The 26,673-nt window shown below is 46.1% G+C and overlaps 2 protein-coding genes across 10 annotated transcripts in view; one reads left to right on the top strand and one right to left on the bottom strand.

Annotated features, from left to right (window-relative positions):
* WDFY4 (WDFY family member 4) overlaps nucleotides 1-26,673 on the top strand; it is a 301,742-nt gene that overhangs the window by 226,170 nt on the left and 48,899 nt on the right. The gene's annotated exons all lie outside the window — the stretch shown is intronic.
* On the bottom strand, nucleotides 346-26,550 carry LRRC18 (leucine rich repeat containing 18). 2 transcript variants are annotated; one of them, XM_014841548.3, is made up of 3 exons: nucleotides 26,283-26,550; nucleotides 4,704-5,564; nucleotides 346-1,571 (listed from the first exon to the last, which is right to left on the bottom strand). In XM_014841548.3, the coding sequence occupies exons 2-3, from the start codon at nucleotides 5,465-5,467 to the stop codon at nucleotides 1,550-1,552; spliced, it is 786 nt and encodes a 261-aa protein (XP_014697034.1). In that variant the 5' UTR covers nucleotides 5,468-5,564; nucleotides 26,283-26,550; the 3' UTR covers nucleotides 346-1,549. The 2 variants fall into 2 exon arrangements, with proteins under 2 accessions (XP_014697034.1, XP_014697036.1); XM_014841550.3 differs by lacking the exon at nucleotides 346-1,571 and having other exon boundaries at nucleotides 4,558-5,564; nucleotides 26,283-26,523.

Here is a 26,673-nt window from a genome sequence, read left to right as displayed (position 1 = left end):
GGTGTCCTTCCAGTAACACCCAGTCATGTTGCTTCCATGAGGGTAGGGGCAAGGTGTGATAACTCAGAACTGTGAAGAGAGCAACTTGCTGGTTCCAGGTCCCCCATCCTACTTGCTATTTGTGCCCAGCCATCACCAGAGCCCCTGGAACATGGATAGAGAATCCATGCATTGTCTTTTCGTTATTTCAGCATCTTTCTTAGGAATCTTCAAGGACAAAGTCAACGGATAACTTTAGATTGGTCCACTGAACTGAGGTTGAGGTCCTCTTTCTCCTGAAATGCCTTAACTCTGGGATGGTTGAGGAACGTTAAGGTTGTCATCAATTAGCACTTGGCAGATGTACAAGGATCTGTTTATTGCTGCATCTAGGCTGCAAGATGGTTTTTAATTTTTTTTATTTGAAAATAACTATGGGTTCACAGGAAGTTGCAAAAATAATACACATAATTTCCTGCAATGGTTACATCTTATGTAACTATAGTAAATTTCAAAACCAGGAAATCGACATTGGTACAATATGTGTGCATAGTTCTGAGTCATTTTATCATACGTGTAAACTCATAACCACCACCACTATCAACATACATGATGATTTTTATCACTACAAAGACATCTGTTGTGCTACCAGTTTATGGTCATGCCCACACTCTGCCACCCCCATCAGGCTTAAAGTCTGGTACCCACTCATCCGTTTTCCATCTCTGTTATTTTTTCATTTAGAGACTGTCCTATAAATGGAATCATAGAGTATGTGATCTTTGGAGATTGGCCTTTTTTACTCATAATAATCCCATTGAGATCCATCCACGTTGTTGGCTGTATCATTGGTATCATCATTTTCATCTCTGAGTAGTATTCCATGATATGGCTATGCCAGAGTTTTTTTAAGCATTTGTCTACTGAGGGAAATTTGGCTGTTCCTAGTTTGAGCCTTTTACAAATAAAGAAGACTGTTTACATTTAATGTAATTATTAAAATGATAACACATAAATCTGCCATATTATTTTTTGTTTCCTATTCTTTTCCTTGTCGTTCATTTCTCTGTTTTCTTTTTCATGCCTATCTGTGCATTACTGAAAGACTTGTTAAAATTCTACTTAGATTTGTCTATAGCATTTTTGAGTATATTTCTTTATATGAATTTTTTGTATAAGTTTTAGTTGCTGGAGGTGTTGCATTATATATAATTGATCACAGGCGACTGGTGTTGAGGTTTTAACAGTTCAAGTGAAATGTAGAAACCCTAAGTCTTTAAGTCTTAAAGTCTTCTTCTAAATCTTGGCCTATAATTCATATCTATCATTTTATTAAATATTTCCTTTCAATACCTTAAGAAAACCATACCAAATATTTCCCAAAGTCATTTTCACACGCAGATGTCCTAAAGCAAAGAGAGACAAAGTGAACCTAAGACACGAGTCAGTGGCTTGGCCAGCACCAGAGAGCCTGGCTTCCAGAACGTTCCCCTGCCGCGCTCTCTCTTCTCCTGCAGAGCTGTTTGTTCTTGTTGGCTGACTAGTCTTCAGGTTTCGGCCATAAGCTACTCTAGGGAGATGCTGAGCATACCCTGCGGATGGAGACACAAGGCTGAGGCAGTTACTCCAGGTCATGGGGGCAAAACACAGCAAGGGCAGAGGTCAGACGGGGGTCACCTAGGTCATGCCCGGCTTTCGGAGGAGGTGGTGACTGGGTTAGCATGAATAGGATTTTCGTTCTATGAGGAAAGAGAAATCCCATGGTCTTCCTATCAAGTGTTTTGAGACCTAATACAATTTCCAGGAAGTAAAAGTGACTGGTATTTTAGAGCATGAAGGAATGTCAACATCAAACCTTTTCCCTGACAGAAAAAGAATTAAAATGTAGAAGGCGACTCCCGACTGATCTCTATCGCCAGGCTTTGCTTCATCCGCCTGCCAGGGTTTCCTGGCTGACAAGGCGTCTAACGTGAACATTTCCTGCAGCAAGTCAAAGCCCCCGCCCATTTAGTTCTCAATCCTGGTGAAGTTCAGTGCCCTTACGACCCCTTCCTGAGACATGGCCAGAAGCATGAAAGCGTAACAAAACACCTGGGTGGAGAATGGCACATCAGGGTCACCTTGCATGCCAACCACTTAGTCGGCAGTGAATCCAGGAGAGGTGGCTGGAGAAGGATTTTGAGGACCAAGTGCAGTGGGAGAAGTGGGCTGTGATGGAGCAGGAGACGGAGTAGAGGGGCAAACCCACGGCCTTCCAAGGGGCACGGGGAGATCTTTTTTCTTAACTCCCGTTCTTTGCTCATCTTTTTTTATGACTAAGAAGGGAACACTTATTCTAAAGAAAAAGTGTCTCAAGCGGGAGGAATGGAAATGGGCGGTACCCAAAATAACAAGCCACCCCTCCCAGTTTGGATCATGTGCTCCTGCGTGGATTCTGTCCTTCCTGCATCAGAGATGAAGCAGCTAAAGTAGCAGGATGGCTGCCTTAGGGAATTGTTCAAGGCCCAACGGCCTAGTGGTGGCTCCTGAGCCTAAGACACAACATCTCATCAGGCACTTCACACATGCAACCACTCTGTTCATCTTCCAAAGGGCTTCTAATAAATTACTTCAGACATTAAAAGCAGAGAAAAATGTAAAGATGATACTCAGTGCTGGCAAGGGTGCAGTGAAACGGGTTCATTTGATGGCAGATATATAAGTATATGTAAACTTTTTACAGCTACTTGATAGTATGTATCAAAAATTATTTTAAAAACCACACCCTTTAACACAATATTTGCAATGATGAAGCTATACCAAGGAAATAGTGCAAAATATGTTAAAAATCTTAATCATACAAGCATTCATCACAGAACTATTTCTATTAGTGAAAAACCGGAAACAACTTAAATGCCTAACAGTGGCTTATAGTGATGTATATCCATGTTTAACTATTTCGCAGATATTTTAAATTGTGGTTATTAAGACTGCGTAACAGCATGGGTTTCAAAGCAGGATAAAAATGACGTGACTGCTATAATTTTAACTACATATAAAAATATACACAGAAAAATAACCAGTAAAGAAACCTGTCAGTATTGTAGCTGGCTTACGTGGTGGAACTGTGGATAGTTTAAGCTGTTATATTTAAAACTGTGTTGTGGCTTTGTTACTTTTATGATGGAAAACATTTAGTAAAGGGGAAAGCTGAAAAAGGGAGTTTGAATCTCGATCCTCAGATTTTGGAAATATGGTAAAGTTGTCACAGCTAAGCATTGCAAGGGAAGATAAGCAGTGAGGAGGGAAGAAAGGAACTCTGCTGTCTGCTGTGGTTAAAATGTGAACAATAAGCTGGTCCCACTGAACAAAGGGACATCCCTTAGGGCTTTCCATTGACCTCTCTGGAACTTGCCACCAACACGGGAAAGTCTTGACTTTTCAAAAAAAAAAAAAAGCTTTCCTAAGGATTTCTTTCTTTTAGGCCATGTGAAGGTGCGAGTGAGTGGTACAGAGAAAGCTCTCAGCTACTGTGAGGATTGACTCTGCCCTTGTCACTTCTGCCAAAAGATCTAGTGTGACCAGGGACACTGCCCAAGGTGGTACTGAGCACTGACTTCTCTGGAGTACCTACTCTGTGTGCCACCTGCTTTCGATACACAGCGACCTTTGGGATTGGAGCCAATGTCACTGCCCCTTTACAGATGAGGGAACCAAAGCGAAATGAGATACCCAAGAGATGGCAAGCAAGAAGCAGAGCTTCCCTGGACTTAGATCTTCCAACTCCAGAATCTTTGGCTCTTCTTTATACCAGGCCAGCCCTGCACATCATCCAGCCCTGATCTCATAACTTCCTCAGACAGTGACATTCTGCCCTGTCTTCTTTCAACTGGTCTTTCCTAAAGGTTGCATAGGGCGAGCCAAGCTTCCCCTCACTGGACATAGTCCCTGCTCCTAGCACCATGCTTAATACCGTATTGATTTATTGACTGCATCAACCCATACCTGCACCCATTCTTCCTCTTTCGGACTCCCACAAGGGTCCGAAAAAGCGTTGGACATAATAAGATGGACGTGCAACCTCATTCATTTACAGCCAGTCATAGGCTCCAAGTTTAGTCTAGAAAGCCCCCAGAGCAAATGATGCAAGCGCAGATGAGAAAAAGATGGTACTGCTTTGAGCCCAAGATGTCACCTGCCAATACTCAATGATAATATCTGTCCAGCTCTGTGGCCCAGGTTTATCCCCTTCCCAAGACTGAGTGTCTGTCTGCCCTCCGACCAACCCATGCTCTGAGATTCCTGACCTTTGAAGCCCTGACCCAAAGCCTTCCCACAGAACAAGCCCACATTCGGGAGCTGATGGTTGGTTCTGAAATGTACGTGCTCATGAGACTAAGAGTGTGCTGGCAGTATCAGGTGCCACCAGTATTACAGCCACCAGCTGTAAGCAGGAGAGTTCTGGGGCAGAAGAGAGATGGATGGCCCTTTTCTGACTCATCGTGCCTGTATGTGTGGGTGTGCACGTGCAGAGAAGAGAGAAACGTGCGGAATGGCAAAGAACGAAAAGCCCGTCAGTCAACAAAATCACAAGGCAAGGAAGTCGGCAGAGGTGTTTTATGGGCTAGGCTGGAGGAGCTATTGCAGTCATGGGGGAGTCCCTCAGTTTCCTGGGGAGGCCACCCACTGCCATCTTCCTTCCCTCCCTTTTCCCTTCCTGCCCCAGGATCAGGGTCCCATGTCACCTCCACTCCTCCTGGGACTCCTTGGCCATGGAGTTGGGCGCGATCAAACTGGAAAAGATGGCCTTTCTGGGTGTCGCTGTGGCCATGTTCTTTATTTTGTTCAGCTTGTCCCGGGCCAGCTGGCATTTTCTCAGGCAAGGCCCACACAGATCCTTCTCATCCACTAGATATAAGTTGTCCAGCCTTTTGATGGAATCTACGAACGTATCCAACTCTTCTGGTTTGGGAAAGGGGTTTCGCTTTGTGTTCAGCTTTTTCAGCTTCGGGAGCTTGACGATGCTGTGGGGAATGCTGTTCAGCAGGTTGTCGTGGAGGCCCACCTCATGGAGCTCCTTCAGAGCTCCCAGCGTGGTGGGCACGCTGTCCAGGTGGTTCAAGCCGAAATTCACAGTGCGGATGTTCTTGAGCTGGTTGAGCTCCACCGGCAGCCCGTTGGTGGTCAGCCTGTTGTTGCTGACATTGAGGTAGAGCAGAGTAGTCATCTGGCCAATGGACTCGGGGAGCTTGTCAATGTAGTTGCTGTGCAGGTCCAGCCATCGTAGATTCTGGAATTTGGAGATGGAGTCAGGGATCTTCCGAATCAAATTCCGGCTGAGGTCGAGCTCGTCCACATCATTCAGTCGCAGAATACACTTGGGAAAGTTAGTAAGTCCCATCTTGCTCAAGTCAAGGCGTTTTCTCCCATCAAATGTGACTTTGATACAATTCTTGGCCACCTTGAGGGTGATCTTCTTGCCCTTGGGGACTTTCCCGCCCTTGGCCATGTTGTTTTAGTGAGGGAGTATGTCTGAAGTATGTTGTTCTGATCGGGAGGTGATTAGTTTGAGGAAAAAGTCACATGAAACTGCTAGAAGATATACTCTGATGGGAAGAAAAAAATATCTAGTTAGGAGGTGCTATAAGTGTACTGGATTCCCCCCGAATCACAGTGTTTTGCTCCTTAATAGTTTAAAAGGAGAGAAAGAGGAGAGTGGAGAGAAGTTAGGGCATCAACAGAAGTAACCTAGGCAAAGACCTTCAGCAAACTCAATGCCCTCTTCAGACCTCAGTGTTCTGAGATGTAAAATGGGAGGTGCAGGGCTGGCCTGAAGGATGCTCGATGCCCCTCCGGCTGTGCCATTCCCTAACTTAGGAATCTCCCCATGGTCCTGGACTTTCACATATTCCTTCCTCCCCTTGCCCGGGGCCACGTGTGCATGTGTGTTCTTGGATATTACCACTTGCCAGACCCTCACATAAATCTAGGGTTTCCTTTGAGTTATCCCACCAATTCCCGGGGTGGGTCTGCTGAGTTCTCAGAAGCAGCATAGTCTGGGTATAAGGGAGTAAGGTGGGAGTTAAGACGGACTTAAGCATTACATCTTTCTTGACCTTCTGAGCGCAGAGGAACCAGTCAGGCCTTGGCTACTATACCTGCAGGGTAACAGGAGCAGCACAGAAAAGTCTTTTGCTCAGCCCACGAGTAAGAGGATGTGCCTATACCATGCCCATGAGCATGGAGGGGGCCAGGGTTGAGCCTGGCAGAACATAAAAGAGAATGCTGCCTTTTCCCACCTCCCGCCCCCCTCCCTTCCTCCTCTTACATCCTTCACACTGAAATTCACCTGTAGACCCCTCCGCGTGGGTGGGCGTGTGATAGTTATGACTGCACTGTACGGAGAAGCAGGAGGTACAGCGTGAGCGGTAGACTCTGGCCTCAGGATGCTTGGCGTAGAAATCCAGCTCTGCCACGAACTACTCTCTTAAATTATCAGTGCCTCAGTCTCCTCATTTGTGAAAACAGTCCCCTTACAGGGCTCTTAGGCATTGTAAATGATCTAAACCATAAAGTGCTTACAACAGGCCCTAGCACACAGTATAAGCTTGATTAATGTTAACTATTAAATATGATTGTCAGGAGCTTTGGGTATATTGATTTGAATCCTCAACAACCCAGCAAGAGCCATAGAATTATCCCCATTGTAAAGGGAGGAGAACTAGGGCTGGGGAGTGAGGCAGGTCTGCCGCTCGAAGACGATGCAGACTGTTCTGTCCTGGTCTAGAGGCTCTTTTCTTTTCTAAACCTTCGTGTTTCTTGCTTGCTGATTTTCTATTTCGGACCAAGCTCCCATGGCAGACAGAAGTGTGCTGTCAGGAGACAAATGCTTGTGTTGCCTCCATTTCCCCCCAGGGATGGGCGGGAGGGGTGCCCTGGCGTTTCTGTACTTCATCTTTCAGGCCCTTTATCAGGAACGAAGTTCATACGACACATGAAGCGCCAGCACTCAGCTGTGTGAGCCCATTATCACGTTCTCCTCGTACAATAATCCTCAGTGTCAAGGAGACGCGGGTAAAAATTGCCTTCCACTTACTATAATTGTTTACGATGAATCCCACTACAGTCATGGGCCATATAACGATGTTTCGGTCAACGACAGACTGCATGTATGACGGGGGTTCCGTAAGATGAGTACCATACAGCCTAGGTGTGTAGTAGGCTATACCATGTAGGTTTGTATAAATGCACTCTGTGATGTTCACACAACCACGAAATCGCGTAACGCATTTCTCAGAATGTGTCTCCACCCTTAAGCGATCCATGACTGTATTGCCACTCCCAGGTGAAGGTCACAGGGTCGCACTCTGGCAAGTGCTGCTGCGTCAGACCCTCTTGGGATGGATGGAGGTCTCTATGGTGAGGCATTGAGAGTGCTCTCAGCTCCCAGCAGCATTGCGTTCTTTTGAGCAGGACTTGTAAGCTGAACCTGTTCTTTAAAAACAATGGACCAACCACATTCATGCATAGTTGGCTGGTCACCAAAGGCGGGCCTGTGTTCACCAGAACTGAAGTTTCTATATGATGCAGCTCTGAGGAACCAGATGGGATAAAGCAGCTTAAAAATGACAGGTGGGGTTCCAGTCACAGTTGGGACGGAGTAAGTGCCCTCCGTCCCATCTCGCTCATTGAATGCAACTGAAGACTCTAGACAGTATGCGCCAAGCGGCTCTCTCAGTTCTCTGAAGAGAAACAGAAAGACTGGAGATGGAACTCAAAAGTAAGACCAGCTTTGCACTGGGGATGATAGAATGATTTCCAAGAAAAGCTTTTCTCCCTGGCCAAGGAACAGGCAAGGGGGCCTTTTCGGGTCAGCGAGAGTGAAGCAGATCTGTTTTTTCTTGGTTTGTTTTTTCCCTTCTCTCCCGCCTCAGCCCCGGGCACTCCTGTATCGCTGGAGTCAGCCAGGCCAGGCAGGCACTGAAAACTGAGGGAGGAAAACAGTTGTCACTGACAAACTGTGGTCCCAAGAACATGGAGGTTGTTTTTTTTCTCTCTGTCCTACTGCTACTTGGCCCTGGAGGCAGAAACAGTGGCAGAAAGTATACAGCAGATTTAGAAAACAAAATCCTGGATTTCTAGTCAGCAGACTACGGTTGGGGGGGGGGGGTGGGTTGCATCTCCTGGGGAGGCACAAAGTATTGGAAAGATTGCAAAGAGGTGGGAGTTTAATAAAGTTGTATATGAACTTCTGCATGTGCCCTGAGCTGGATGAATCCCTGAACAGAGTCTTTAGTACCCTGAACCCAGGCTTTGAGACTTGAGCTAAGAGCGAGACCACTGTGCAGGTTCCAGACTCGTGCCTGAGGGGTAACATGAGGGACTGATTCAAAAGGCACTGGCAATTCTTTGAAAACTGAAAGGACATTATAACCACAGTCTGTAGTATCTACAGAAGGTTTGCCAGAACTTGTAGCCTGTGGTTGCCTGCTAAAACATATATAGATCCATGTTGATATCGATATATGGATATATCCTAGAAGAAGGACGGGAAAAAAGAGTTGTGGTGCAGAAAATTTGAAGGAAAATGGATAAAAAACTTCCAAAAGTTGGTGAAAGACATAAAAATTACAGCTGCAGGAAGCTCAGTGAACTTCAAATAGGATAAACTCAAAGAAATCCACATTTTGACACATAATCAAACTGATCAAAATTAAGAAAAATATTTAAAAGCTGCAGAGAAAAATGACACATAACCTACAGGGGAACAGTAATACGAAAGACCACATGTTTCTTGTTAGAAACCGTGGAAGCGTAAGGTACCGGAAAAATCTTTTTTAAAGTGCTGAAAGAAAAGAATTATCAACCAAACAGTGGATAAAGGCATCCTTTATGAACAAAGGCAAAATAAAGACAGTCTCAGATGAATGAAAAATAAAAGGATTTGCCACTAGCTGAGCCGTTGTGAAATAAATGCTAAAGGAAGTTCTTCAGATGAAAGGAAAGTAATGCAGTGTCCCCCGTTAGCCACGGGGGTATGTTCTAAGACCCCCAATGGCTGCCTGAAATGGCAGAAGGTACCGAATCCTATATATACTATGTTTTTTCCTATGCATACATACCTGTGATAAAGTTTAAAAAATTAGGCATAGTGAGAGATTAACAACAATAACTAATATCAAAATAGAACAGTTATAGCAATATACTGTAGTAAAAGTTGCCATAGATCTTAGCAAACTCGGCATCCAATTTTTTTTCATATTAAGTCGAGAACTTTCACCTTTTCACTTAAAGGAAGCGCCTTACGGCTTCTCTTTGGCATGTCCCAATTGCAAGCATCGCTTTGGGGTCGTTGTTAAGTAAAACGAGGGTTACTAGAAGACAAGCACTGTGCCACCATGACAGTGATCTGATAACTGAGATGGCTGCTAAGTACTACCGGGCGGGTAGCATAAACAATGCAGATACACCAGACAAAGGGGTGATTCAGGTCCCAGGCAGGACTGAGCAGGACCGCGTGAGGTTTCATCGTATTACCTAGAATGGTGCGCAGTTTAAAACTTAGGAATTGTTTATTTGTAGAATTATCCATTTGATATTTTTGGACCGTAGTTGACTGCAGATAACTGAAACCTCAGAAAGAAAAGTCACGGAGAACGGGGGACTACTGTACTAGAGAGAAACGTGGACTTTGGGAATATGTGGTAAATACAGTAGACTATTTTTCTCCTTTTAAGACCTTTAAAATATGTGTGGTGGTTGAAAGTAAAAATTATGACACTGTCTGATGGGGTTTTCAGTGTATGTACATGGAATACATACAACGACTACAACATAATGAGGGACGTTAATGGGACCTATATGGTACAGGTAAGGTTTCGCAATGCTTTTGAAGTGGTAAAATGTTAATTTTAAGTAGGTGTGGAAAGTTATGTATACTTTGATCTCCAGAGCAATTACCAAAACAATATTTAAAGAGACACAGTAAAAAACTAAATATATAAATTAAAATGAAACAGTAAAAATAATTCAGATGATCTAAAAGAAAGCAAGGAAAGGGAAATGGAACAATCAAAAAACTATTAAAACAGTAGACCTAAATTCAATCATATCAATTTGACTCACATTAAATGAAAATGACTTAAACAAACCAATTAAAAGCATAATTATCAGAATGGAAAATAAAAGAAAAAGACCCAATTATATGCTATCTATAAGAAATCTACTTTAAATAAACAAAAGTTAAACTAAAAGAATGGAAAAAGACCTACTATGCAAAAACTAAAGGGAAACTGGAGTGACTTTATTGATATCAGGCAAAGTATATTTCAGAGCATGAAAATTTACCTGAGATTAGAAAGAACACTACATAATGATAAAAGGGACACTGTACCAAAAAAGATACAAAAATCCTAAATGGGGATGTACTTAACAACAGAGCTTTGATATAAATGAAGCAAAAACTGATAAAATGGAAAAAAGAAATGGACAAATCTATAATTAGAGTTGGAGACATCAACACTTCTCTGTCAAAAATCAGTAAAACAAGTAGAGAGGAGATCAACAAAGAACAGGGTTTCTCAACCTTGGCTCTCTTGACATTTGGGGCTGGTTAATCCTTGGTTGTTGGCAGGGGTGGGGCAGTGATGGGGGAAGGACTGTCCTGTGCATTGCAGGATGTTTAGCACCAGAAGACCAGAAGATTCTACCCGCTAAATGCCAGTAGCGCTCTACTAGTTGTAACAACCAATAATGTTTCTAAGCATTGCCAGCTGTCCACTGGGGGCAAAATTGCCCTCAGATGAGACCTACTGGTGTAGAAGAACTGAACATTACCATCAGCCAACTGGATCTAATTGATGTGTATAAACCCCTGTATCCGGTAAGAGAATACACATTCTTTTCAAGTGCACGTGTGACATTCACAAATACAGACTGTATTTTTGGACATGAAACAATCCTTAACAAATATAAATGAATAGAAACCATACAAACAATGTTCTCTGAAAATAATGGAATTCAATTAGAAATCAATATCAGAATGATAACTGGAGAATCTCCAAATAGTAATTAAACATATTTATAAATAATCCATGAGTCAATCCGAGAAGTCTCAATGGAAATTAGAAAATATTTTGAACTGAACAAAAATAAAAGTAGAACATATCAAAACTTACGGTATGCAACAAAAGCAGGATACAAGGGTAATATACAAAACCCCTCTGAATTTCTATATAGGAGCAGTGAACAAGTGGAAACTGAAATTTGAAAATAATAGTGCTTCAAAAAATAAAATACTTATGTATTTCACATAAGTAATAAGAATCTGCAGGATTTCCCTGATAAAAATTACAAAACACTGATGAAAGAAAGCAAAGAAAATCTAACTAAATAGAGAAACATACCATGTTAATGAATGGGAAGACTCAATGTCTTGATGCCAATTCTTCCCAAATTGATCTAAAGATCAATGTGATTCCAATAAAAATTATGGCAGGATTATATGTACATATGAATGAGCTGATTCTAAAATTTATATTGAAAGGAAAAGAAACTAGAAATCTGAAAGAATTTTGAAAAAGAAAAATAAAATTGGAGGATTCATGCTTCTCTATTTTAAAACTTCCCATGTAATTACAACTTGTGGTATTGGTGAAGGGTAGGATATGTAGCTCAGTGAAATAGAAAACAGAGCCCGGAAATAGATCCACATAAATCTGGCCAGTAGGATCAGTCAGTTTTTGACAAAAGCTCAAAGGAAATTCGATGGAAAAACAAACTTTTCAACAAATGATGTTGGAACAATTCGTTACATCATGAAAATAATTGAATCTCAACCTAATGAAATTAACTCAGATTAACTCAAAATGGATCATAGATATGAGCGTAAAATGTAAAACCATTAAACTTTTAAAAGAAAACATGGGAGAACATCTTCATGACCTTGAGTTAGGCAAAAGTACAATCCATAAAAGAAAATGTTGACAAATTAGACTACAACAAATTATAAAATTTTTGCTCTGTAAAAACGAAACCAAAACCCAGAACTGTTAAGAATGAAAAAACAATCTTCAGACTGGAAGAAAATATTTGCAAATCGCATATCCAACAAAGCACGAGTATCCAGAATCTATAAAGAACTCAAGGTCAACAGTAAGAAAGTAAACAATGCAATGAAAAAAAATGCCCAAGAGATTTAAGACATTTCCCCATGGAAGTAATGTGGTTGGCAAATGAGCCCATAAAAAGTTGCTCAACATTATTAGTCACTAGGGAAATGCAAATTAAAATCACAATCAGATACCACTACACAGTTATTAGAATGTCTAAAATAAAAAATAAAATATAAAAACCAATAGTAGGAAGATTCGGTGATGATGTGGAACAGCTAGAGCACTCATATATTGCTGATGGAAATTCAAAATGCTGCCATCACTCTGAGAAATAGTTTGACAATTTCTTATAAAATTAAGCATAGACTTATTATGTGACCTGTCATTTCCCCAAGTAGGTATTTACCCTAGAAAAACAAAAACTCAGATTCAATTGAACAAGCAAAAACTTGTTCAATGCGTTTATAGTTTCTCTATTCATAATTGCCAAAAATAGAAAGAAAAAAAAACAAATGTCTTTCAGTGGGTGGGCGGATAAATAAATTGTGGCATATCCTTATGATGGAATACTATTAAGCATAAAGAGGATGAATTTCTGATGCGAATAACAACTTGGATGAATCTCAAAGGCATTTTGCTGAGTAACAGAAGCCAATCTCAAAAGTCTACATAGTGAATGATTGCTTTCTATGACATTCTGGAAAAGGCACAATGATAGGTACAGAAAACAGGTGGATGGTCACCAGGAATTAGGGGTGGGAAAGGTTTGATTATAAGGGAGCAGTTTGAGCGTGGGGACTCCCGGTGAGTTTTCTAGGGTACTGGAACTGCTTGTATCCTGATTGTGGTCGTAGTTACGTGAAGCTGTTTATATGTTAGAGCTTCGAGAGCTGTATACAAAAAAAGACAATTTTACTGTAGGTAAATTAAAAAATTTCATAAAACCTTAAACATATTTGGGGCCCCATATTCTATTTCTGTCACTCTTACTATGGCTGCTTGCTCAGCCTGGCTTTGAAGTCTGTGACTTTTGATGCTCCCACTCAGCCCTGTTCTGCTCCATAAAGGGCATCCACGTGTGTACCATGTGAGCACTGCAGTGGAACCACGTATTTGTGCATGTGCACTCTGCAGGGGACAGCTGTGCATAAGGTGATGTGCCAGAAAAAGTGTCCTACTGGCTTGAGTTAAAATCTTAATTAAAAAGAAGATGGACAGAGATTGGGGGAGCCTGTGTTCTGATCGTGTTTATCAACGACTACTCCTCACGGTCGGGTTACTAGATTAGCAAATAAAATTACAAGATTCCAAGTTAAATTTGAGCTTCAGATAAACACCAGATAGCTTTTAGTATGCATATGTCTCAAACATCGCCTAGTTCTGTATTTTATTTGGTTGCTCTATCCCATGGGTCTGGACAAATAGTAAAGTTTCCTTTGTCCCTGATCCCTATTAGTCTGTTGGGACTAATTTAAGCTGAGTCCATGTGCTTATCCCTGCATTCATTCATTTGTTCACTCCCTCAGCAAGTGTATCAAGAGCCTTCTATGTACCAAACCCCTGTGTCACGCGGGTGAGCAATACCCAGGGCCAGGCCCCAAACTCAGAAACCTAAATCTAGATTGTGACTGATGCTGGCCACCGGATTCCCGGGAGCACCCCGAAGCCTGGGCTGTCTTTTGTATTTCTTATATTTAAGATGAAGTTCAGCTCAGGGAGGCCAAACATGCTAAGCACGGGTTAGAGGGGCGCTGGATGGGAAGGGTGCTTCCAGTCGACTGGAGCTCAGTCAGCAGGACTCAGCTGAGCCTGCCCCCTACAGCCCACCCACACCGTGAGAGGAAGCCCTCCCAGCGCTGATGAACGATGGGGAGGAAGCAGCCGGGAGCTGTCTGCAGATTATGTCTCCGTTAAGGAGCTTCCCTCCGACAGACCCCTTGGCTCTGAGCCTCCTTATTAATCACTCACAAGGCAGAGTAGGGCTGGCTGGGATATTGCCCTTCACCTCCTCCCCAGTCTGTCTGGGTCCCCAGACAGCCCCAGGCCAGATGAAGCAGGATCAGGTGCCACCTCCTCATGCCTCTTCTCAGGGCCGCCTTCCCTGGCTGGGACCCTTGCTCTTGCTTCTGGAGGGCAGGCTATGTTGGGCTGCTCCGGGTCCATCTGGACCCCCAAAGCTGCTGAGTGCTACTAGAAGCAGATGAGTGCCAGGAGCCCCCAGAGACAAGAACATCCCTTCTCTCATTCAACCCTGAATGGTCAGCATCCTGCCCAGGTCTGCCCATTGAGTAGGAGCGCAAGTATTCACAAAGGAAATGTGAAAGAGACGGTCTTTTGATACAACTAAAACTGGGTAGATGGCCTGTTACTATCAATTCATAGACTCCTCACAAGTCAGGGTGGGACCGGCACCCATAAGGAAGCTGGCAGTGATAGAGACAAAGAGATATGAATAGATAAACCAACAGATGGATAGATAGATGGATAGACAGATGAATGGATGGATGGCTGGATAGATGGATGGGTGGATAGAATGATGGATGGATGGGTGGAAGGATAGACAAATAACAGGTTTCACTTCATATGAACAGCTTAGAAGCCCAAATACGAGAAGTTTCGAAATATACTCTTTTGTACAATTGGTTTTTATACTTTGGAAAAACTGGACCAGTTGGTTTGACTTTAATTTCTAATTAATTTTTCCATCTAGTCATTGTGAATCAAACAGCATGGTGGGGCACCCCGTGGATATCTAAATTAAAAATGTAACGGCAACCTATATTTTAATGCCATCAGAGTCTTTGCAAGTGTCTTCAATTGTAAGAGCATCATGATCAGTGATAACAGAATTTATCTGGTGCTTCACACTCGTGTATCTTTGTATCTTTAAGTAAGACTGACTTTGCATATATCCGATATCTTTAAACATTTAGCTAATTTGACCTCACAGGAATTATTTCACTCTTTTGACTGATGCATTGAGACACAGGATGGACACACGGCAGAACTGAAACCCCAAAAGTCACTGCCATTTCACAGCCAGTACCTGGGACTAACTTCATAGCAGACTTCATGCCATAGAGATGGGAAATAGCTTTTGCTTATGGGCCATCTCTTAAGGGGAAATAAGGCAAACTTCCCTCAGTCAAGTCACTCATTCAAAAGTCATGGCATTTATTCTCTCTCCCAACTCTCATGAGACACATTCACTAGACGTGTAACAATAGGCCATCCTCCCCTCTGCTGTGACTTCCATGTGGTTTCAATTCCTTCCCCGTGCCCTCCCCCCATTCCCAGAACGAGCTGCTGGGCCTTCCCTGGAAGCCACGTGGCAGGTGGGGATGTGGGTAGTCTCTGTGGGGCGGTCTGTGGAGTGGGCAGGAATGGAACCTCTGGCCAGGCCCCTGAAATAGGAACTAATGTCTGCCTCAGGCTTGGTCTGCGCTGGGGGAACAATCAGCATTTGTCCAGCACCCCCTCTGGGCCAGGAACCGTGTGCTCTCCTACTTGCTGTACAGTGTTAGCCGGTTTTTGGAGTAGAGACTCCCTGGGGGTATAAACATGAAGTGCTTTTATTTTTTCCGCAAATGCCACCAGCTGTAGTATGTCAACCCGTCTTTCCTGTAGGCAGAAGGACAGATTGCGAGGAAGGGGACAGACTAGAGGAAGAAAGATTTCTGTGAGCTCACAGGAATAGCTCCAGTAGACACTTGGCAGAGCTGATGGACAGACAAGGATGATGGGCAGGAGAGAGATGAGACAGCAGGGGTGGGGTCTTCCAGGACCTCACGGTTATGGGGGTTTCTGACATCATTTCAGAAATGCTGCCTAATGTCAAGAGCCACTCACAGTCATTCACTCAGATGATGTGTACCAAAGTAACTGTGGCAGGCATGCTGCCGAGCCCTTCCTGTGTCTCTCACCTCCACGGCAACTATGTAAGGCTAAATCCTAATTCTCACATAAGAAAATTGAGGCTCAGAGAGGTCAAGCGACTTCCCCAAGTTCACACAGACATCCCAGCACAGCCAAAATCAAACCTAGATGTGTCTGCTACCAAAGGTTAGGATGTTTCCACGATCCTTGTCTCTCTTCCTTCTGTAGCCTTTGCTCTCGCAGGAGGAGATGCCTCCTCCTGGGGACACATTGCTGTCCCCACTGACTCCAAGGAGGGGCAGGCATTCTGGAATCCTAGTGCTCCCTCGGCGCAAGCCACCTCTGTCACAGAAAATTAAAGCTGCCTGCCTGGTACGTCCCCAGAAAGGTGTGTTGCCGGTTTTGGTCACCCACAGGCTCTCTGACGTTGGAACCAGAGTGTCAACGAGTCCTCAGATCCAACTCAGAGAGTCCAGCACTCGCTCAGGTCCATTCTAATCTGGCACGGGTTAGCCAGGGACCAGCAATGGCGCTCTCCCGCCGGCAGCTCAAAGGGGAATGGTGAGCACGCCGGCTGAAACAGCTGCTCCATTTGGAGAGTGAGGGGGAGGAGATGCAATCTTTGGTCACAGTCCTGCAGGGGTCAGGAATACAGATGTTCCACTGGCCTTTTGGAGGGACCACATGCACATCAGGATCCCTGAACAACCATTTCAGCTCGGCCCATTGCCCGTCTACTCCACTGCCCAGGGGCCAGCGTGTAGCTGCTCATTATCACAGACACATATATGTATGTATATATCTAAATATATCTGGATAATATGAATTTTAAAGATATGTTAATAGCATTAATGGAGTCGTCTAACTGCTTGGAGATTGGCAATGAGAGAGAGAAACAATTTCAAGAGTACGTGTAATGCCACCAGCCAGTTGTGGCAGTGATGGAGACAGGAAATATGTTGTCCCTTAGTCCCTGCAATCCCCATGGGTCCCCATGGTGTGAGCTTCTTGCCACAATGAATGTGACAACAGTGTGAAGACACGAGTTTTTCATCCAGCGTGACCCCAGCACATTAGCCCACGGCATTCCCAGGTGCTCACCAGAGACGGGGCTCTCTTCTGCCCTGGGGGCTACTGGCTGTGTAGCGGCCCTGAGGGGCTGTATGCAGGCCACTGAAGTTTGATTTTCACCACGTGGGCTCACTTTAAAATCTAACGCCTGTAAGATGCACCTCCGCTATTCCCAAACCGCAGGGCGGCTCCGTGTGTCGGCTCTATAATGCTGTCCACCCGCCCCCACACACATGCTTGACATCAGCCCTTAGAGGCACACCACACCTTCTCCTTCACAAGCCGACCTCCCATTTGCCGTTTCATTCAGTGCTCACAACTCTTTCTTGAGGTGGGAGTACCCTCCCACCCAAAGATAAGGATGCTGGGGGGGTGGGGAGGGTGTAAAGTGGTTTATCCAAGGTCACACAGCTCCCCTTATTCCAGAGCTTCTGGGTGGCACGCTCTTCCCATGACGCCAGAGCTGCGGCACACAGAGTGTCTATGCGGGAATGAGCAGGCTGGCTTCATTTGGCTGTCATCTGGATATCTGGTCAACGCAGCTCTGAGGAGCTTACTGGGAAGTTAGGCGTGGATCGCTTCGTCTCCCCCTACTATTATTTACTTCTCCACTCTTAGCACAGTGTGGACCTCCTCTTGTGCTGCCTGGGAAGCCGTGATCGGTCACACCGGCCCCTGCCCCCTGGAGGATAATAAGAATTCAACTTTTATTTGGAGCAAAAGTTCCCAGGGGGTCACAGGGCCCAATAACAAAAGATGATGATTTCCTATTGGTTTAATAGCATCTATTTTGTAATCCTGAATGCACTCCGTTTTAATTGGATTTGTTAAACGAACAAAAGGGAATAGCTGCCTTACAATTAAAGTAAAATATTAAGATTATTAGTTTAACAGACTAGAAACAGCCTTGTTCATGAACCAACACGTTCAAAGCATACAAACCAACTTCAACACGTGGCAAAACGGAAGAACCAGGGTCAGTGCTGGCACCTTTAACCCCCAAGAGCTGAGCGTTAATTCTGTCTCAACCAACATGGTTTAAGTGCTGCTGCTGTCAGACAGACACTACCGCATCGTCTCCCACGGCCACGGCCACGCTTGCAGAGAAGGGAACTGGAGCTCAGAGAAGTGGCTTGGCAGCGGGAAGTTACAGGGGCTTTAGACCCACATGGGTTGCCTCCCAGCTCCCCAGTGACCATCCGGGTGACCCTGGACAGTCTCCTGAGCCCCACTGAGCTTCAGCTCCCACTTCTGTAACTAGGGTAATAAAGTGCTGCTTCTGAAGGGCGGGGGCAGGGTGACTTTGTGCATCGGGTGGAGGCCAGGGCGGGAGTGTGACACGGAAGGGAGCATAACCCATCAACAGTGGAGCCAGGACTCCAGATTCCAAGTGCACAGAAACCCGATTAGACTCCATGGCCTAGCATGCTTCCTTACTGCCGCATCCCTGCCTCCCCTTTAGGTTTTAGGTGACTTTATCCTGGAGGACAGGGAGACATGGCTCCTTTGAGGCACAGCCCCCCCAGGGTCGCAGAGTTGGGGGCATTTCTCCTCAAGTGCCCTGCGGTGTGTGCATTCTTTTTGCACCATGACCCCATCTGGCCCAGTGAGAACTTGCTGAGGGGTGGAGACAGCGTGCAGAACCCAGTGTACCCAGGTGGCGTATGCTGGCGGCTACCCCTGTGTGGGACCCCCATCTGCTGTAGGACAGCCCCCAGCTCCAAGGGGCTTTGCTGTAAGTCTGCCCGCCTGTGAGGTTGTGACATATGAGATACCTTAAGGTGATGCCTGAGGATCAACTTTAAGGGAACAGCAGAACCTTCCATGGCCCTTTGGAATTCATTCATTCATCAACAATACGTGTTGGATAAGGACTATGGACGAGGTGCTGTTTTGTGCAGCAAACAAAATGAAGGCCCTGCTCCCGTTCTAGAAGAGGAGATGCACAAGAGCAAACAAACATATACCGCAGGGCGGCCGTGAGTGCCGGGAAGAGAAAGAGGCAGGACGAAAGAGGTCAGAGTGGTGTTGGGGATGCATTCTTTGGGGGGTGGGGGTGACCAGGAGGTGCCTCTTTGAGAAGAAGACATCTGAGCAGAGGTTGAAGGAAATGAGGACTCAGGGAGTCAGGGAGGGTCTTTCAGTTAGGGGAAACAGCAGGTGGAAAGGCCCGGTGGCTGAGGGGAGGGACCGGAAGAGGAGGGGGAGAAGGAAGGAAGAACATGGAAGGGAGGAGGGAAGAGGGAGGGAGAGAAGGGAGGAAGGAAAGAAGGAAGGAAGGGGAGAGGAGGGGAGAAGATAGAGGAAAGGAGGGAGGAGGGAGGGAGGGAAGAAGGAAGGCCAGAGGAACAATTAAAAAAAAAAAAAAAAAAAGGAGGACAGACATGATCTGGCTTATTTTTCAAATAATACTCTAACTGTTGTGAGAAAAGTCCCCAGCACATGTCAAACCAAGGAGAGAAGGCCAGCCCCTACACTTCCCCCAAGGGGATCATAGACATGGCCATGCCCTTGCCTCTCTAACGTCTGCCTGAGACAGAAGGAATCCCAGCCCTGAGGCTGGCATCAGCCATAGGGCTGTACTGGGCTGGCACCTCGCCGTGAAGTGTGTGCTCCCAGATGGGGTCCGGGGTCCACCAGGAAGCTACTGTGTGCCAGACCCCATACATCCAGTCCACTGAGTGGGGCACTGGGGCCAGTGGAAATAGCCCAGGCATGGCAAGGAGTTGACCAGGCTGGGTTAGAAGCTGCCTCTGCCACGTGCTCCGAGGGGGCCATGGCCAAGCTACTTGCTCCTCCTCTCTGTCTACACTCGTCTTGCTGGTCTACACTTGATCGCTTGGTGATCTCCCCTCGTCTCATTTCTTTAAATGCATCTAGACACGAATGACTCCCCAACTTTTGTTTCTTGCCTGCATGTCTCCCCCAGTTCTGGACTTCCGTATCTTACTGCCTACTCAACATTTCTGCTTGTGCTATGAAGACACCTCGCTCAGCGCATCCAAAACTGAGCTCCCTGTCAGCCAGCTCCACCCGCAGCCGCCTCCAGCCGGGCTGACAACAGCGGCATCTCACGGGTGTTCAGACCCCAATCTGTGGCATCCCACTCGACACCACCTTTCCTCTTACTCTCCATGTTCAATCTGTCAGGAAATCCTGCTGACTCTGCACTCAGAATATATCCAGAATCCGCCCGTTCCCCAGGCGCCACCCTGGGCTGGGTGCTCCCTTTCCTCATGGGAACGCTCCCAGTAGCCCCCTGCCTTGTTCTCCTGTGTGTCTTTGTCCCTCTGCAGTCTGTTCTCAACACAGCAGCTAGAGAATTTCTATCACAGCACATCCCATTGTGGCTCACAGCCTTCCAGTGACTCCCGTGTCACCCAAGGAAGGGCCGGAGTCTTACTGGTGGCCCCCATGGCTTGCCCCAGTCTCTCTGAGGGGCTCCCCACCACTCGCCCCAACGCTCATGCCACATCAGCCACTGGGACTCACTGGCTGTTCCTCTAACATGCCCGGCAAGCTCCTCCTTATGGCCTTTGCTCCAACTGTTTCATTCTTCTGGAAGGTTCTTCTCTCAGATATCTATTGGACTGATCTGTTCACCTCCTTCAAAGTTTTGGGTAAGTTTTTACCTTCTCAGCCTACCCTGAGCCCCCAACTAACAATGCAAACCGACCCCTGGCACCTGCAGATCCTCCAGGTAGGCTGTACTTTCTTCCATCGCACTTAGCACCTAAATGTATTTTATAATGTCATATTTCTAACTTACTTGTTACGTGTATTTTTATCGTCCCTCACTCTCCTCCCTGACCAGCATCTGAGCTCAGAGCTCTTCATCTGTCTTGTCCACTGAGGCGTCCCAGTGCCTGGCACACAGTAGGCTCTCAGTCGATCTTGCTTGAATGAACCAATTCTAGGTGCTTAACAAGGTCAGTCCCACTTCCTGTGCCCTAGGAAAGGTCTGGGACAAAAGCTTTGTCCCAGATTTCACAGGTTGTAATCAGCTGCTCTGGAATCAACTTGACCCTTTGTTTTTCTGCCTCCTTCGAAAGGATTTCCAGAACATGCAGAATATGTTTTAAGGGAGAGGTCTGGGTGGAGAGGAGAGGGGAATGACATGATGACACGGACTCTTCCCAGGTGGATGCATATAATGGTGCAAAGAATTGCTCGGCTGTGAGAATGAGTGTGCTGAGAGGCTGGGAAGAGGGTTAGTGATATCACAATGAGGTCATTTTAATTGGATTAACTTGGATTTAATTGGCCAAGGGGAAAGAAAAGCTTTAGAAATGGAGCAGTGCAAGGGTCAAGGGATGGGCTCAAGCAAGGGGGCTGAGGAGATGGAGCTGAGGACCTGGGGAGAGATGGGGACCCTGGCCAGCGGGGAAGCATAGATTCCACTTCTAAGCATCTCTCTTCAGGAAATAAGAACAAAACTTTCTGCATCAATATGTTTATGGCAATGCCATTTAAAATAATAAAAACAAACGGACTCAACCCAAATATCTAACAATGGACAATAGATTAAACAATTACTGTGTAGTCACAGAGGGAAATAAATATTAAACAGTAACTAAAACAAAACAAAAACATTGTTTTCCAAAAATGCTGAAAGGGAACATTTTTAAGATATAATGCTATCAAAAAAATTCTATGTACATATGACCCCAGTGCTCTCATGGGCATGCACACACTCACACCTGCAGAAAAAGGGTGGAAAGAAAGAATACCTAGATATTAGTAGGAATGCTCTCTGATATTATGGTATCTGATTATTTTTACTTCTTTCTTACATGTCTATGTAGTTTCCAAGTTGTCTGCAATAGATATGAAATCTACGTCCAATCAGGAAAGAAAGTTACGAACACACATCCATACATACACACACCGAGTTCCACTTCCTTTCCAATTGCGTGAATTCTTTGAAGTCACTCATGCCACCCTGTTTAAAATAAGGTGTGTGTAAGAGAGAGATTTTTAAATGTTGGGCATAATTGGGTCAAAGAGGGAAATCTGGGAAAACATTCCCTGGACAAAGACAAGAAGGGACCACATACGTCCACGTATGTCGAGGGCCAGAGGTGTGTGGTGGACAAGCCTGGTTCACATCCTGGCTTCCCACTTCTTCCTGACGTGTGACCTTGGACCAGCCCTGGTCCCTCTCTGAGCCTCAGTTCCCTCAGGTAAAGGGGGCAATGCGAGGAGAAACAGCTTGGGGTATGGGAGGTGCTTAGTAATGGCACTGGTGGTGATGGTTGTTCATTGAGAGCCCTCATTTGCCTGGCGGCAGCTGCAGAGGATATTGAAGAGCACCCAAGAGGCGTCCCCGCCAACTGCAGCCACATGGATTGGGCTGGCGGTGGACAGTCGGGTCGTCTGAGGCAGCCTCACGCTGTCCCCCATCATCTGTGAGCCTGGTCTTGCTGAGAGGGGGCGTGGAAGGGGAGGAGGTAGGCAGCCTCAGGAAGCCATCCTTGTTTCCCTCCAGAGATGTTCTCTCAGAGCCAACAACCCTCCACGGCACTGAAAACCCTCGGTCAAGCACAGACGACTGTGATATACAAACCACATCGCCTTTCCTGTGTGGGTGGCCGCAATATGGTGCAATGTAGGGGAGGATATCTATTTAAACAGTGGCTAAACTTTCTCCATCCAGAGGTGAAGGGCATTAGAAGGACCACGGTCTTATTTTTAAGGGATGCTTCAAGATAGAGGGTGCAAAAGGGCAATTTGGGGTTCATTGCTTGTATGTAAGGCACCTGTCTTTCCAAAAAGCTGTGTCTTCTAATCTTAAATATTTTCAGTAGAAATAATTCCTCTGTTCAGATTCCCCTTTCCTCATCCAGCCTTTATCAGGCTTACCTGGAGTTATTACTGAAGCATTCAACATTGTCACCAATGAGAGGGAGACATTTTCTGATGACTTTGGGCAAATGGATATAACTTGGTAGGAACGGTGCGGACGATGGCAAGCAAGGCAGCCAGCACTTGGTTTAGTATGGGCAGCTCTTCAGCATCTTCCAAAGAGGGGCAGTGCCCAGCTATCAGCCATTTTCTCTGTTCCTTTCTTGTTGCGTATACAAGTTTCAATAGAAGGCAGGCACGTGGGCAGCGGGGAATGAGGGGGCTTTGAGACCAATCGAACGGGGCTCCATCCCACCTTCACGGCCAACCTGGTTTTAATCATTAGCTCAGTTTACCAATCTGCAATATGGGTTAGAAAATGGCAGATGGTTATGAAGAGTAAATGAGGCGATGACTAGCGTGCAGTGGGTACTCAGTGACTGGTCATCTGGCTCCTGCAGTCAGTGCCTTCACAAGAGAAAAAAAGGCTGACAGGTGCACCAGACAGCACCACATCAATTGCCTCCCTCCGATTAGTAACCTCAGGACACTACCCACTGGTCATTAATCCCAGATGTAGGACTTGTGGAATAATCTTTGCTGATTCCCCAGCACAAAGTCTTTGCAACCTTTTAAACACCAATTATTAATAATAATAAAAAGAAAAAGAATGGCCACTTGTAGAGTTGACTATACCTTTGTCCATTTTTAACCTCTAGAGCTTGCTACAGCCCAAGCGACTCACTTGCTTAATCATTCATTCATTCAACAATTTGTGCTTGAGGCATTCTGTAAGTCAGGGTCAGGTCGGGAGATACGCGGTGAATGAGACAGACATCGTTGTGTTTTTCAAAAAACTCCTATTTTAGGAAAAAAGCAAATCAAACAATAAAAACGAAACAAACAGAAAGACCGAAAATCATTTCAGTTGGTGTAAATGCCCTGCAAAAAATAAAACCTGACGGTGTGCAGGGGAATGCCCAGGCTCAGGAGAGAATATTGTGTGGGGAGGAGGGTGCTAATTTAGACTGAGAGGGTTGGGGACGTCCTCTCTGAGGTGACCCTTGTGCAGAGCCTTTAAGCAGAGGCCACACAGGAGGATTTGAGGAAGAACACCCCAGATAGTGGGCGTCCTAGGTGCAAAATCCTAACAATGGCAGGGAGCTGAGTGTGTTTAAGAAAAGGGAGCTGCTGGGGTGGCTAGTGCGGAGATGGCAAGGAGAGGGTAGATGAGGAGGACAGGGCAGGGGGTGCATGAGCGGGGCCATGTGGAAGTTTAGAAGGAGTACCCTGGCTGCTGGGAAGCCAGCAGAGATGGGGAGGCGAGAGTAGATAAAGACAGGCCAGCTGCAGGCAGGAGAGGATGGGAGCCTGCACTGAGTGTGTACATATTCAGCATATGTGATGGGAGCAAAATCAATGGACAGTCTTCTGAATTGCATGTGTGGGTCAAAGAGAAAAGGCAAGAGCAGGCTGATGTTTCTGTGCGTTTTCTATATACTTTTCCTCTTTGTATTGAGTGCTACCTTTATGTCCAAGGGCATTAAATGAGATAAGTGCATAAATAATCCATCCATCCGCTTTACCCATAAAGCACCGAGCCTCCAGATCGTGTCCCTGTCGGAGTCATATGATAGTCAAGCAGAGCCAGCATCTGCTCAGCTCCCTTGTCTGTGGGCTTCACTGCCATTTGGCTTTTCCCTGAAAGTTTGGCTTGACAAGGCCCTGTGATAAATTTGGCTCTCTGGGCTGACAGGCTCCTGGCTCATCATGTTTTCTAGACATGGCTTAAACTGAGCTAAATTCTCTGGGAACTTATATCCTAGTCCAGTCCAGCCCCATCCTTAAGGCTCATCCTTCACCAAAAAGAAAGCAAACGTGTGTTATGAGACCCAGCCCTGGGGGTTGACATGACTTCTATTACGTGACACTGGTAGAGAGATTGACAGTTGAAAAGTGGCAATGGGTTGTGCAAGAGGGTAGCCATCATGCCCATTTGGAGGGGGATGTGGCCCAGTTGCATAGCTTGTGTCCTAGGGGTGCAGGGACCAGAACACATCACCTAGCTTTGACTCTCCCATCACCCAGATGATGGGTGGAGGGAAAGAGCATGAAGTCACCCTCAGCTCTTGGTAGCATTGCCAGCCAAGGAGTGTCAGGCAGCAGGGGGAGACCCATGGAGCCCCAAGAGGAAGCTGGAGCCACCAAACCCTAGGCCCTAAAAGTCGGTCTCTAGACCCAGGGGCTCAGGCACTCTGCAGAGTGGACAGCGGCTGTCTCTGCAGCTCCCTTCTCCCCTCCACACTGAGGGTCAAGTCCAGAAGGCATGGCAGCGCCCCCAGCTTGAAGCCCAGTCACAGCTCAGTCCCTCCTTAGACGTGCAACTTTGTACACATTTCCTGATCTTTCATCGCATGGGAGCTGGTCCTCAGTACTCAGTTTGCATATCAGCCGTATGGTTTGCAAATGTACCAGGAACCTAGACCCTTCACAAAGCAAGGACACTACGTAGTTTTTAACACATTTAAATTAGGTTCCTGCCTTTAGACTGTGTGTCTGGATCATACTGACCACCTACAGGCGTTTTACAGACATTATAAGTAATTCTTACAGCCACCTGATTTTCATCCCCACTGAACAGATACGGCAACGGAGGCTCAGAGAAGCCAAGTAGCTTGTTCAAAGCCACAAAGACTCAAAATAGGGAGGCTGACCTTTTCCCCTTATACCTGTCATGGAACTAGGGACATGAGGTGTGTGTTCTAGTGTGTTCCATGAAGAGTCTCTCCTTGCCAGGCCCCGCCCAGCCCGGACTTACCCACTTGTTAGTGGGTTCCAGTGTTCCGGATAACCCGTGGAAGGGGTGTGCCTCCAGACTTCTGAAAAGACGGACTGAGCCCCAAACCCCACTACGGTTCGCAGCCGTCAGCGAGGTCTGCTGAAGTTGCCTGAACAGGGCAGGCTCCAGCCTCCTGAGTGAGTGAGCATGCCCTTTGCAGTTTCTGCAGAGGGGGAACCAGTTGGGTGAAGAAGCAGTTCCAACAGCAGTCTCCACCTGCTTGTGGAGCAGCAAAACGCTCAAGGAGACCCAGACTTTGGAAAGAGGATAGAGTGTGCCCCAGAGCCCCCGGACTCGAACACCAACCTTCACAAGCTCGCCCGCGGCCCAGGCCCCCCACTGACACCCGGCTGGGACCCAGCCAGCTGCCTCTCCTGCCCGGGGCTCAGGGCCAGCTGCCTCCTTGCCTAAATAACAAATTAGCACGAGTCTGGGGTTTGTAATCAAGGCACGCAAGGAAAACTGGCATTTCCAGAGTTGCTTACTCAAAGGAGGAGAGAGAAAAGCAGAGTTTGAAGTGTTTGTTTGGGAAAGTTAAAGTAAATCCATAAATGCAGGGCTGCCACCAGAGAAACACTCACCGTGGTTGTCTCAGTTCCTCCTCCTCAGCTGTGAAACTTTGTCACCAGGCAACAAGACACTGAGACAGACGACGGGGGACTTAATTAGCATAATCTTGACGCCAGCCTGCAAGGTGAAAGTACACAGTGGCTGCAAGGGTCTCCAGGACACCCAGACTTCCAGCAGGGCTGGTCTGCTTCCCTGGGGAGGGGGCCCTGCCTGGCCCCCCGGGATGCTCGCAATCACTTTTCTCCGGGCTCCCCTAGCAGTGCAGCCAAAGGCTTGTGTACTAGCCCTGAGCCGATCTCCATGGCAACCGCCGAAGCAGACACTGACAACAGAAGGGGAAAAGCCACGCTTGCCTCTTTCAAGGGCCAAATATCTTACGTCCATAACATTGAGTCCCAAGAA

This window comes from Equus asinus, chromosome 2 (assembly GCF_041296235.1).
Source record: "Equus asinus isolate D_3611 breed Donkey chromosome 2, EquAss-T2T_v2, whole genome shotgun sequence".
NCBI lineage: Eukaryota > Metazoa > Chordata > Mammalia > Perissodactyla > Equidae > Equus > Equus asinus.
The sequence above is the reverse complement of the archived record's forward strand: the minus strand, read 5'-3'. Positions and strand labels throughout refer to the sequence as shown.